The sequence below is a fragment of the Oncorhynchus gorbuscha genome, unplaced genomic scaffold, assembly GCF_021184085.1.
Source record: "Oncorhynchus gorbuscha isolate QuinsamMale2020 ecotype Even-year unplaced genomic scaffold, OgorEven_v1.0 Un_scaffold_2864, whole genome shotgun sequence".
Classification (NCBI taxonomy): Eukaryota; Metazoa; Chordata; class Actinopteri; order Salmoniformes; family Salmonidae; genus Oncorhynchus; species Oncorhynchus gorbuscha.
The window spans coordinates 35957-47938 of NW_025747259.1; the positions used below are offsets into that span (position 1 = coordinate 35957).

General features: G+C 40.8%; 2 protein-coding genes across 2 annotated transcripts; one reads left to right on the forward strand and one right to left on the reverse strand.

Annotated features, from left to right (window-relative positions):
- The first annotated feature begins 329 nt into the window (after positions 1-329).
- Positions 330-1606, forward strand: LOC124026883 (ferritin, middle subunit-like). The gene is made up of 4 exons (XM_046339552.1): positions 330-493; positions 857-1003; positions 1240-1365; positions 1514-1606. The coding sequence occupies exons 1-4, from the start codon at positions 392-394 to the stop codon at positions 1556-1558; spliced, it is 420 nt and encodes a 139-aa protein (XP_046195508.1). The 5' UTR covers positions 330-391; the 3' UTR covers positions 1559-1606.
- Positions 1607-2620: 1014 nt separating this feature from the next.
- Positions 2621-4598, reverse strand: LOC124026881 (ferritin, middle subunit-like). Its single transcript, XM_046339551.1, has 4 exons — positions 4290-4598; positions 3782-3928; positions 3433-3558; positions 2621-2976 (listed from the first exon to the last, which is right to left on the reverse strand). The coding sequence occupies exons 1-4, from the start codon at positions 4389-4391 to the stop codon at positions 2821-2823; spliced, it is 531 nt and encodes a 176-aa protein (XP_046195507.1). The 5' UTR covers positions 4392-4598; the 3' UTR covers positions 2621-2820.
- Between the last annotated feature and the right edge of the window lie 7384 nt (positions 4599-11982).

The window sequence follows — 11982 nt, forward strand, 5'->3', positions numbered from 1 at the left end:
TAGAGTGGTCACTCGACTCTCTTGTCAATATAATAAATAATATTTGCTTTAGGTCATGTGTATGAGTGGGCTCGTCTTTAAATGACCCGCCTAGTTCCTGTTGAAATTCTAAAGGTGATTGGCTACGCTCTGTGAAGGTGGATTTCACTTACGCATTCCGTTTTGAACAATAAATAGAGCGAACAAGGCTCCTTCCAGTTCACAAGTCTGAGAAGACGCATGAAGATGTTCTTGCTTCAACAGTGATTGAACGGAACTCCTCTGCCTTCGTCCCGCATTATAGAACATTCTGGATTGATAACATAACACTTACCTGAACTATAATAGCAAAATAGTCGAATAAACCTCATTTTTGTACCGTTACTTTAGATATTAAAGAAAATCTGCCAAAATGGAGTCTCAGATCCGCCAGAACTATCACCACGATTGCGAAGCTGCCATCAACCGGATGATCAACTTGGAGATGTTTGCCTCCTACACCTACACTTCAATGGTGAGTCTACCAAGATGACAGTTTTGTTGAGCTACCTGTTATTATGCCTGGGCCTAAATTCCACTTTTCACCTGACTTTTCTGTAGACAATAACCTCAACTCCGTTAAGTACATGTTTGAGTTTTACTTGGCAAGGCTATTAAGACCCTCCAGGTTGGTAAAGCATTCAAGTGAAGCCGGGAATCTCTCCTACCTTGGTCAGAGCGCGTAAGAACTCATTGACAGGTTAAATGTCAGGTTACCAAGTAGACAACGGACTCGACTAGACTGATTCATCCCTATATCATCAAGCCTAGTTGCCACAACAAGAACAGAATGCTGTCATGTTTTTTTCTAACTACAATGTTTTGTTTATCCACCCAGGCTTTCTATTTCTCCCGTGACGATGTGGCTCTGCGTGGCTTCGCGCATTTCTTCAAGGAGAACAGCGACGAGGAGCGGGAGCACGCCGACAAGCTACTCTCCTTCCAGAACAAGAGAGGTGGACGCATTTTACTCCAGGACATCAAGGTGAGCGCCTGAGTATCAAGCACATTTAGATTGTAGACTGATATGGAATGTCTTTCCTCCATGGTGGAAAGTGTCTACAGAGTTTAGTTGATGGAGAGAACCTGAAGTAGTCCTTAACATACTGCCTCTAACCATTGAACTGAAACTGTGAGGGGTGTAAATTCTGTTCACTTTATCTTAACCTTAACATCTGCTAGTAGTCCTCAACACTTCTGTGTTCACTCTGTCCTGTGTAGAAGCCAGAACGTGATGAGTGGGGCAATGGGCTGGAGGCCATGCAGTGTGCTCTGCAGCTGGAGAAGAATGTGAACCATGCCCTGCTGGACCTGCACAAGATTGCCTCTGACAAGGTTGACCCCCATGTAAGTTATGGTGGAACCGCACATCACATGTATGTATCACATAGAATACAGGTACTGTCCCAGGAGATGATCAGGTTGTTGTAGCTCTGATAACTAATGACACGGGATTGTTTGACCTGATTCTTCACACGTGCACGGTAGTCCACAGATGCACACAATGCAGCTAATGCGTAAGGGGCAGCAGTTTGTCTAGTGGTTAGAGATTTATGCCTTAAAGGTTGCTGGATTGAATCCCAGAGCTGACAAGGTAAAAATGTATTCTGCCCCTGAACAAGGCAGTTAACCTATTGTTCTATTGCAACACTGCTGTGACATTGATGTTTCTGTTCACAATGCTGGGAAATTAAGGAATATGCCATTTAATCAGATGCCATCTAGTGGCCTTTTTGAGTACATCAGACTACAAATCTCTGGCCCTCTTTGTGGCTTTGTGTAAAACATGTTTTCAAATAGAACGACAAAGCTGCGAAACTTCACCCCAAATATTAACCAAGATATTCAATACCAGTACAAATGTACTACAATTTTACCATGTCGATAATTGGTTGTATAAAGTTGAGTAATTAAATTCCATCTTCCCCTTTAACCAAGTGGTCTAGCCCCAAGAAACTCCTTTACTATATCTTGAAAACAATATTTCTCAGTTCAAGTATTAAAGTTTGGCTTGCCTGTTAATTACCAAAATGACAGCGTTAGGTAACTTAACAGTAGCGTTGTGACCATGACAGCTCAAATAAGCCCCTTAAGAACGAGAGGCTTGTAGAATCATTCCTTTGAGTATTCAGTTCATAATTTGCTGTAGGGGAACTATTGGGCATTACCAACTGAAATAAACACAATGAGTGACAATTTGTCAGTCAGAGCCAAACTTCCCATCACTAGAGAAATATGCCATAACAGCTGGCTAGCGATTTTGATTGACCTCTTGGCTGTCTAATAAACTTGTGATGCACAGTGTAAAGGTCTACATCAATTGTAGGTAACAATTTCACTCCTACGGCGCTAGTTGACAGCTGGGTTCTTAATTGACATGGCACTATTACAAGATACAGTAAAGGACAACCTCTGGTCAGAGGTAACATCCTTTATGAAACTCATGTTAAACTTCTCCTATTGTTATGACCCTCAGCCACTAGTAAGTCTAGAATTGTCAGTATTTATCACTGTATGAAGATGCTCAGTAAAAGAGCAAAGCACCTCAATAGACTGATAACATCCATTACTACAGGTCAACACTTAGAAAACAGCAACAAACTTCAGTGATATTTTTTATTGTTTTACAAGAAGCCTTGCCTCCAATACAGTAGTGTTGTGAACAGAAACAATGTCACAGCAGTGTTGCAATTCACCAGTTTAACACTCCCCTCCCTATAAAAGCAAAGCCAGGAGGATCTATCAGAGAACCAAGGAGTCCTGGTCTGAGGCTGGAGGCCGTAGCCTGGGGATGAAAGTGGTTTAGCTCTGGCCTCCCAGGGTGTGCTTGTCAAACAGATACTCTGCCATCTTGTTTTTGACAACATCCATCTTGGTGAGGTTGGTGATGTGGTCACCCAGCTTCTTAATGGCCTCCACCTGCTCATTCAGGTAATGAGTCTCCAGGAAGTCACACAGCTAAAGAGGGAAAACACAGGTCAGACAAGAGAATGAAAACAGACTATTGTAACACACAAGAACCTGGTGGTAATTGCATAAGTGTAGATAATGAGGTGTCTATTTTTTAACTAGACAAGTCAGTTAACAAACACTTATTTACAATGGCATCCTGATGTGGAACAATAGGTTAACTGCCTTGTTCAGGGGCAGAACACATTTTTACCTTGTCAACGCTGGGATTCAACCCCGCAACCTTTGTTTCTGGCCCAAAGCTCTAACCACTAGACAACCTGCCGCCCCTTATGCATTAGCTGCATTGTGTGCATCTGTGGACTATTGTGCACGTGTGAAGAAGCAGGTCAAACAATCCCGTGTCATTAGTTATCAGAGCTACAACAACCTGATCATCTCCTGGGACAGTACCTGTATTCTATGTGATACATACATGTGATGTGCAGTTCCACCATAACTTACATAGGGGTCAACCTTGTCAGAGGCAATCTTGTGCAGGTCCAGCAGGGCCTGGTTCACATTCTCCTCCAGCTGCAGAGCACACTGCATTGCCTCCAGCCCATTGCCCCACTCATCACGTTCTGGCTTCTACACAGGACAGTGAACACAGAAGTGTTGAGGACTACTAGCAGATGTTAAGGTCAAGATAAAGTGAACAGAGTTACACCCCTCACCGTTTCAGTTCAGTGGTTAGAGGCAGTATGTTTAGGACTACTCCAGGTTCTCTTGATCAACAAAACTCTGTAGACATGGAGGAAAGACATTCTCTATCAGTCTACATTCTAAATGTGTTTGATGCTCAGGCGCTCACCTTGATGTCCTGGAGTAAAATGCGTCCACCTCTCTTGTTCTGGAAGGAGAGTAGCCTGTCGGCGTGCTCCCGCTCCTCGTCGCTGTTCTCCTTGAAGAAATGCGCGAAGCCAGGCAGAGCCACATCGTCACGGGAGAAATAGAAAGCCTGGGTGGATAAACAAAACATTGTAGTTAAAAAAATATCACAGCATTCTTTTCTTGTTGTGGCAACTAGGCTTGATGATATAGGGATGAATAAGTCTAGTCGAGTCCGTTGTCTTCTTGGTAAACTGACATTTAACCTGTCAATGAGTTCTTACGCGCTCTGACCAAGGTAGGAGAGATTCCCGGCTACACTTGAATGCTTTACCAACCTGGAGGGTCTTAATAGCCTTGCCAAGTAAAACTCAAACATGTACTTAACGGAGTTGAGGTTATTGGCTACAGAAAAGTCAGGTGAAAAGTGGAATTTAGGCCCAGGCATAATAACAGGTAGCTCAACAAAACGGTCATCTTGGTAGACTCACCATTGAAGTGTAGGTGTAGGAGGCAAACATCTCCAAGTTGATCATCCGGTTGATGGCAGCTTCGCAATCGTGGTGATAGTTCTGGCGGATCTGAGACTCCATTTTGGCAGATTTTCTTGAATATCTAAAGTAACGGTACAAAAATAGGGTTTATTCGACTATTTTGCTATTATAGTTCAGGTAAGTGTTATGTTATAAATCCAGAATGTTCTATAATGCGGGACGAAGGCAGGGGAGTTCCGTTCAATCACTGTTGAAGCAAGAACTTCTTCATGCGTCTTCTCAGACTTGTTAACTAGGAGCCTTGTTCGTTCTATTTATTGTTCCAAACGGAATGCGTAAGTGAAATCCATCCTCACAGAGCGTTAGCCAATCACCTTTAGAATTTCAACAGGAACTAGGCGGGTCATTTAAAGACGAGCCCACTCATACACATGACCTAAAGCAAAGATTATTTATTATATTGACAAGAGAGCCGAGTGACCACTCTATCAATGGAAATACATGTGCTCAACGAATGAAGACCGGTAGATCAGGTGGCACCATTCTAGCCAATGAGAGGGCAGGTACGTGTGTGAACACCACGCACAAATATACTTAATTTTTCTCAAAGTTTCCGGAATACCACATACATCCACATATATCAGTACATTTTTAAAATCTTAAACATTACGAAACTTCTATTCGATCATAATCCTCAAGTAAATTTGAAAGAAAACGGGCTTATCTCACGAGGAAAGATTTTGGGCAGAGTAAATGCTCTCTCCTTGACTTCTTCATCTCAGACTGTTATTTAAAAAAAAACTTTGTTTATTACAAAGTAACATTCTATTGGAAACAACTAAAGCAGTAGTATCAGCTAAAAGCTCAAGCAATGCTACAGTGCAGGTCTAACTACAGAAGTTATCGTTGAAAAATGTGTGTGTGTTATATCCTTAGAAGAAAATAGAACGAATTTGAACACTCATTCTAATATTAGGCTAATTGAGAAATAGTCTACGTCTACGTTTGATTTAGGATATAAAAGGAATTGAACTTTGAGATGCCTTTCTGTAAACTTCTGTTTCATTCTCTAAGAGCACATGTTTCAATAACGTATGTAGCTTAATTGTTTACCTTTTCCAGAATGCAGCCAAAAGAAAAACTGGTTTATCACACTTTTTTTTAAATATCAGCTCAATTTTCAGTATGAGGTATGGGAATACAGTAGTGTACAGAGAAAGAAAGGCTGGCTTTTGTAGAAATGGTATTTGAAGATACACCTTTCGGTTTCAAATTACATATAGAGGTTGACAAATGATGTCAGTTGATTACATTAGCCTAGAAATAACTACACAAAATCAGTAGCTCCATACATGTAACCATACATAGGTTATTAAGCTAAAACTGTGAAGTGGAAAACTTTTTACAGCCAACGAAAATAAAAGACGACAGTAATAAAGTAACCTTCCTAACAACTTCCGTTCACATGACCTGATCTTCCACAACTGTTGACAGGGTGCTTTCAGGGTGCTGGGTGATTGCTCAATACAGCCATGTAGTTGAAACGTCATTGGTATTCATAAGAACTAGAGCTGTGTTCGAATACTCATACTAACCGCACTAACCATACTATTTGTGATGTAAGTGGAGTATGTAGTATGGTTATTGGTCATATTATGGATATAGTTAGTATGCCAAAAGTTCCCGGATGTCATACTAAATTAGCCAAAATATGAAAAATATAAGCAGTGGACATTATTTCCGTGCTTTCAGGGCCCATAATGCAATTCTTCAGAAAACGGGCGTGGCCTCACAATGTTTTCAGATTTTAAGAAAATGGCAGAAAATATGCAGCTGAAGTCAGACGAGAGCGGATACAATTTCATTGCTTTAACTAATTATGACAAATGTTAAAATGTTCAGCGATGTAAAGAATTTTCAGATAAGTTAAGTTACAATTCTTTAGCCACGCTATCCTTATGAACCGCATAGCATATCATTGCAGTAGTATGTACCGTTATGTTAGCTAGCTACCGAACATACATTTAGTTGGCTATTAAGACATCAGGCTTAGCTAAGTGGTATAGTCATTGTGCGTTGTCAATGGACATTGTTAATTCACTCTGGCTATCTACTCCGATTGCAGAGCAATCTCATCTGAGAGTAATTCAATTAAAAGAGTAATTCAATGGTTGCCAGCACCACAGTTACAGTCACCAATGCTCTGGATAACATGAAAACAGCCTAACCAGCTCTGCTAGGACGAGTAAAATGGTCAGAGTGAGGTGTTCCCTCATTTGTGTCTGGAAGCAGCTAGCAAGCTAGCCAAAGTTAACCAGTTAGCTTGGGTGCTTGATTGCCGTTGTGAGGTCAGAACGCTCGAGTCAACCCAACTCCTCGGCCAGAGAGCAAAACGCTTTGAATTTACGAACGGACAATCTGACGACGCTCTGAATTTAAGAAGGCCCAGAGCGCACTCTGGCACTCCAGATTAAATTTACAGACCCATCCAAAATCGTATGATGTCTAGCAAGTAATTAGTTATGCTAACAAGCTAACAAGAGGTTGCATATGGCCAGGTCGCAATTGTAAATGAGAACTTGTTCTCAACTTGCCTACCTGGTTAAATAAAGGTAAAATAAAAAATAAAAAATAAAAATCTAGCAACAGCATCAGCTTCCGGGAGACAGTCGAAGCGCTAGTACGCTCAAATAAAGGTTTACAGTTCTTTTACAGTATATTCAAATGTGACCTTTATTTAACTAGGCAAGTCATTTAAGAACAAATTCTTATTTTCAATGACGGCCTACTCCAGCAACACCCGGACGACACTGGGCCCAATCATACCTAAATTACAGCAGTACTATAGTGACGCTGCTTGCACTGAGATGCAGTGCCTTAGACCGCTGCGCCATTCGGGACCCCTGTGAACTAATAGGATATAGTATGCAGTATGTACTCATTAAGTATGTAGTATACAGCATGTTAGTATGGGTATTCAAACACAGCTGAGGTCTTCTGAGGCAGTTTGCATCAAGCCTCTCAGAGCAAGAGTGCCGGGTTAGGATCAGTTTTGCCTTTCAGATCACATTGAATAACATTACATTGATGGGGAAGCTCCTCCCCCCAGCAGCCACCCAGCCCCTGATCTTTCCTGGCCTAGTATGTAAGGTATTGCCTCTACTCCAATTGTTTTAGAACAGGGCCCCCTTTTTCCTAAAATGTAAGCCAAAACAGGCTCTGTCTATCAGTTTGTCATAGCTACTATCTAGGTTCATTGTTTGTTGAAAAATTATGAAGCTGCTTCAAATGTGGGTAAGGGTCTTCAACATAGATAATCCTTGTATGTATGTGCCCTGTTTTCTGTTACTTTGATCAACTGTTCTAGGCTGAACCTCACTTTATAGCGTAATGCTTTCATTATGAGTGCAAACAAAGTTTTGGAGAAAATGAGACGAAGCCTCTTCAGACTGTTGGAAGTGGCAGTAGACTCATGCTTAAACCAGTGTTACAACAAGGGCTGTGTCATACTTGGCATTCCTTCTTTTTTTTGCGAAAAGGGACATCACTTTTTGACTAAATTATGTGTCATGCCTAAAAGTATAAGTTTGGGTGAGCATATAACGTGAACGTCTAGCATCCCAAAAGTTGCTTGTAAACTCATCACGGACAACTTCAGCTTTTTAGCTAATTATCAACTTTGCAACTATTTACTACTTTTTAGCTACTTTGCAACTACTTAGCATGTTAGCTAACCCTTCCCCTAAACCCAAACCGTAACCCTTTAACCTAACTCCTAACCTTGTCTTAGCCCTAAAGTAACCTTAACCCTTAACCCCTAGCCTAACTAACTTTAGCCACCTAGCTAATGTTAGCACCTAGCCACCGAGCTAAATTTAGCCACAACAAATTGGAATTTGTAACATATCATATGTTTAGCAAATCGTAACATATTATAAAAATGGCGATTCGTAACATATTGTACGAATTACCATTAGTTTATTATAATACCAATCTGATGATGGACATCCACAAATGAATACATACCATACAAAACATATCATACTAATTGGAGTATTCCCGAATATACTTTTACTATGTTACGTCTACTCTTCCAGGTTGTTCTAAGTGACCATATTTTAGCAGAAGAGCAAACAGGATTAAAATTGAAATCGTCATTGCAATTAATTGTCTTAATTTCTCTATGCAAATCTCTTCTGTAATGTTCAACCCCGAGAACCTGTGTTAAGTTGTTAAAGTCATGACAGGGTCCATCATGTGACCAGCTGCACAAAGTTATAAACAGTAAGTAATACTGTAAATGGTTAACCATTACGTAAGTTCTGAAGGGTGACACAGTGTTTTTCGTCTGTAATCTTTCCCCCTTCCCCTCTCTCCCTATTGCTCCCTCCCACTATTTTTTACCAGGGGCGCAACATTGGTTTTAGTTGTGGGGGGGACATATATATATTAATATTTTGGATGGGTTGAATAAACACTGCAAACATCCTTCCCGACTGCTCGGTGAGATCTGCACAGTCCAAAAGCACACCGTTGCCTTGTTTTGTATCACATTCCAATGATAAAACTGGGGAGGGGACAAAAATGCATGTCCCCCCTGTCCCCAGTGAAATTTGTGCCACTTCTTATTCCTGTCATAACCTCCTGTTGGTTCTACTACAGTATGGACTGACTCAGGCTCTTGCCTGGCTGTATTTCTGCCTTGTCATTGTGACTCAGCATTCTGGAGTTTCAAGCAGAGATGGAAGAGGAAGCAAGACAGCCCACTCCTTCTTTTCCCCCAATGGAAGTCAGTTAACTAAGCAGACCATTGCATTGTTGTCTGCTTAAGGAGCCACCTCCTTAAGCAGACAGTGGTTCTGTTCTGTTATCAGTGACAATGGTGGACGGAGGCGCCACTTTGTGACTGCAGAAACAGACATGAGGGGTGATGAATGGGCGAGCCCCGGTTGATACCAGATTTGAAGAAAAGGAAAAAGGGAAGAAGGAGAGAACAGCAAGAACATATACTATATGTACTATATACTATATGCACCTTACATGTACTGTGTAACTTAGTAAGGCATTTTTAAACAAATAGCTGTGAATGGTTGTTTCTGGTGATTTGAAGGGAAAATACAACAACTTTCCTGAAAATGTTGTCAATTTAGTCAATTGGAACTCAAATACCAATATTTTTCTGTATTACTTTAAACTGTTTGTCTAACTATACCAGTTCAGAAAGTCCCCACCAATATCAAAACCCATTATTCTATTTATGTTCCCTTCATCATGTTTGGGTAGTAAATGGTCTTGAAATGATATTAGTATTTTCTCTTTCTTTATTGAGATATCAAGTTATGAATGAGAGGGGTGTGACAGAAAGGTAGAGGAATACAGATATGAAAGTGTAGACAGGGTTTGAATCCATGCAGCAAAGGGTCCAGAGTCAGCAGCATTACCACTAGACCAGAATATGTCACAAAATGTCTAATGGCTAATACTCAGTTAACTGCTGACTTGAATACAAAATTTAATTGCAGTATCAATTCATTAAAAAGTATACGCACACACACACACACACACATGGTTGTAAAGGAAATCATGTCCAGTCCTAATAAGCTGAAGATTCTATAATGAATCAAATTAAACAAGTAGTGTGTTAGTCTAGCTGAAAACAGAGAGGCTGATTACTTTGTTGTAGTGAAAGTGAACTGGGAAAGAAATACATGATCAATCCAATTAAAGTAAGTGTCATGATGCCAACTTTGGACCAACTACATAAAGTGTAAAGGCTTGAATAGGCCTATGGCTCAGAATATGGAATAGAATGTGAATGGGGGGCTACTCTCTCAAGTATTCATTCAAATATGCAACTATAGGTTGTGGGTGGAAGCTGAAAAAATGATCGAGGGGGGAGCAGATTATTTTGTATATGACAGTTAAACATTCTTATAATAACTATAACATTTGTTGGCACCTTCAATTCTTGCACATTTTCTCATAAAAGTATAGTTTAACACTGCTTCTATCTAGGATGTAAACACAGCCTCAGGGGAGGTCTGAAAACTCAAACTGTTTGCAGTATGTGTTTGATGAACTCCCAAAGACGGAAATAAGATAAACATCTGTTTTTGAGTGCACTTGAAAAGTGCAGCATGCAATACAAATTGTCCCATGAAGAGGTAACTCCGTTCACCATTTAGCCTTTTTATTTTTTTATTTTAAAGCTAACCAATGTTAGTTTGACTAGCCTAGCCTGCTACTGTAACTGTCAATTTGCCTGCTCATGAGGCTAGTGTTTCATTAGCTATCATGTTTTGGTCTGATTACATGTCTCTTTTCAAGTAACAAGCTGCAGGCTTAAAGAAACATTCAATCATATACTTTGATTAGAAAGCCAAAGAAAAGCGTATAGAAAGATGTGTGTGTCATGTATGCTAGAATGGAGGTGTAAAAACTAGGCTGAATATGCAAATTAGCCAACACAGCATATCCTACACATATACTGTAGCATACCTTGCATTACAATGTCCTCTATAAAACAACTGGGGAAAATGTATACAATTTGGTCTGCAATAAGAGAACCAGAGTTTGATTTCTAAACCAGAGGACAACAGAATTCTATTCACTGCATGTTACAATAGTAAAACAATCTCTTTGTCACCTCGTCACACTGATTCTATATTGCATTTAGTCCTTGAGATGGTCTAGGGAGCATCTGTGGTTGGTGCTCTTCAACTTTAAAATGCACTATACCCCCTCAAACTCAACTCTGGACCTAGAAGCCAGTTCTCCGGACCTCGTAGGGTAAGAGTTGAATATTCCTGCACTAGAGTGTGTAAGGCAAAACCTGAAAAGAAAAGGCAACAGGCAAATAAACAAACACTGGAGAAAACCTCAAAAATATTTTATTTATGTATTACATTTACATTACATTTAAGTCATTTAGCAGACGCTCTTATCCAGAGCGACTTACAAATTGGTGCATTCACCTTATGACATCGAGTGGAACAGTCACTTTACAATAGTGCATCTAAATCTTAAAGGGGGGGGGGGGTGAGAGGGATTACTTATCCTATCCTAGGTATTCCTTAAAGAGGTGGGGTTTCAGGTGTCTCCGGAAGGTGGTGATTGACTCCGCTGTACTGGCGTCGTTGTCCTGGCGTTGTGAGGGAGTTTGTTCCACCATTGGGGGGCCAGAGCAGCGAACAGTTTTGACTGGGCTGAGCGGGAGCTGTACTTCCTCAGTGGTAGGGAGGCGAGCAGGCCAGAGGTGGATGAACGCAGTGCCCTTGTTTGGGTGTAGGGCCTGATCAGAGCCTGGAGGTACTGAGGTGCCGTTCCCCTCACAGCTCCGTAGGCAAGCACCATGGTCTTGTAGCGGATGCGAGCTTCAACTGGAAGCCAGTGGAGAGAACGGAGGAGCGGGGTGACGAGAGAGAACTTGGGAAGGTTGAACACCAGACGGGCTGCGGCGTTCTGGATGAGTTGAAGGGGTTTAATGCAGTGGTTCTTAACCTTGTTGGAGGTACTGAACCCCAACAGTTTCATATGTGCATTCACCGAACCCTTCTTAATTGAAAAAAAAAATCTAATTCAAAACATAGGTATATATTTGACTGGTGCACAAAATGAACCGTGCATCAACATCACTGTGTTCAAAGAACAAAATCATCAAAACATTTTCACACAGATTATCATTTTCACA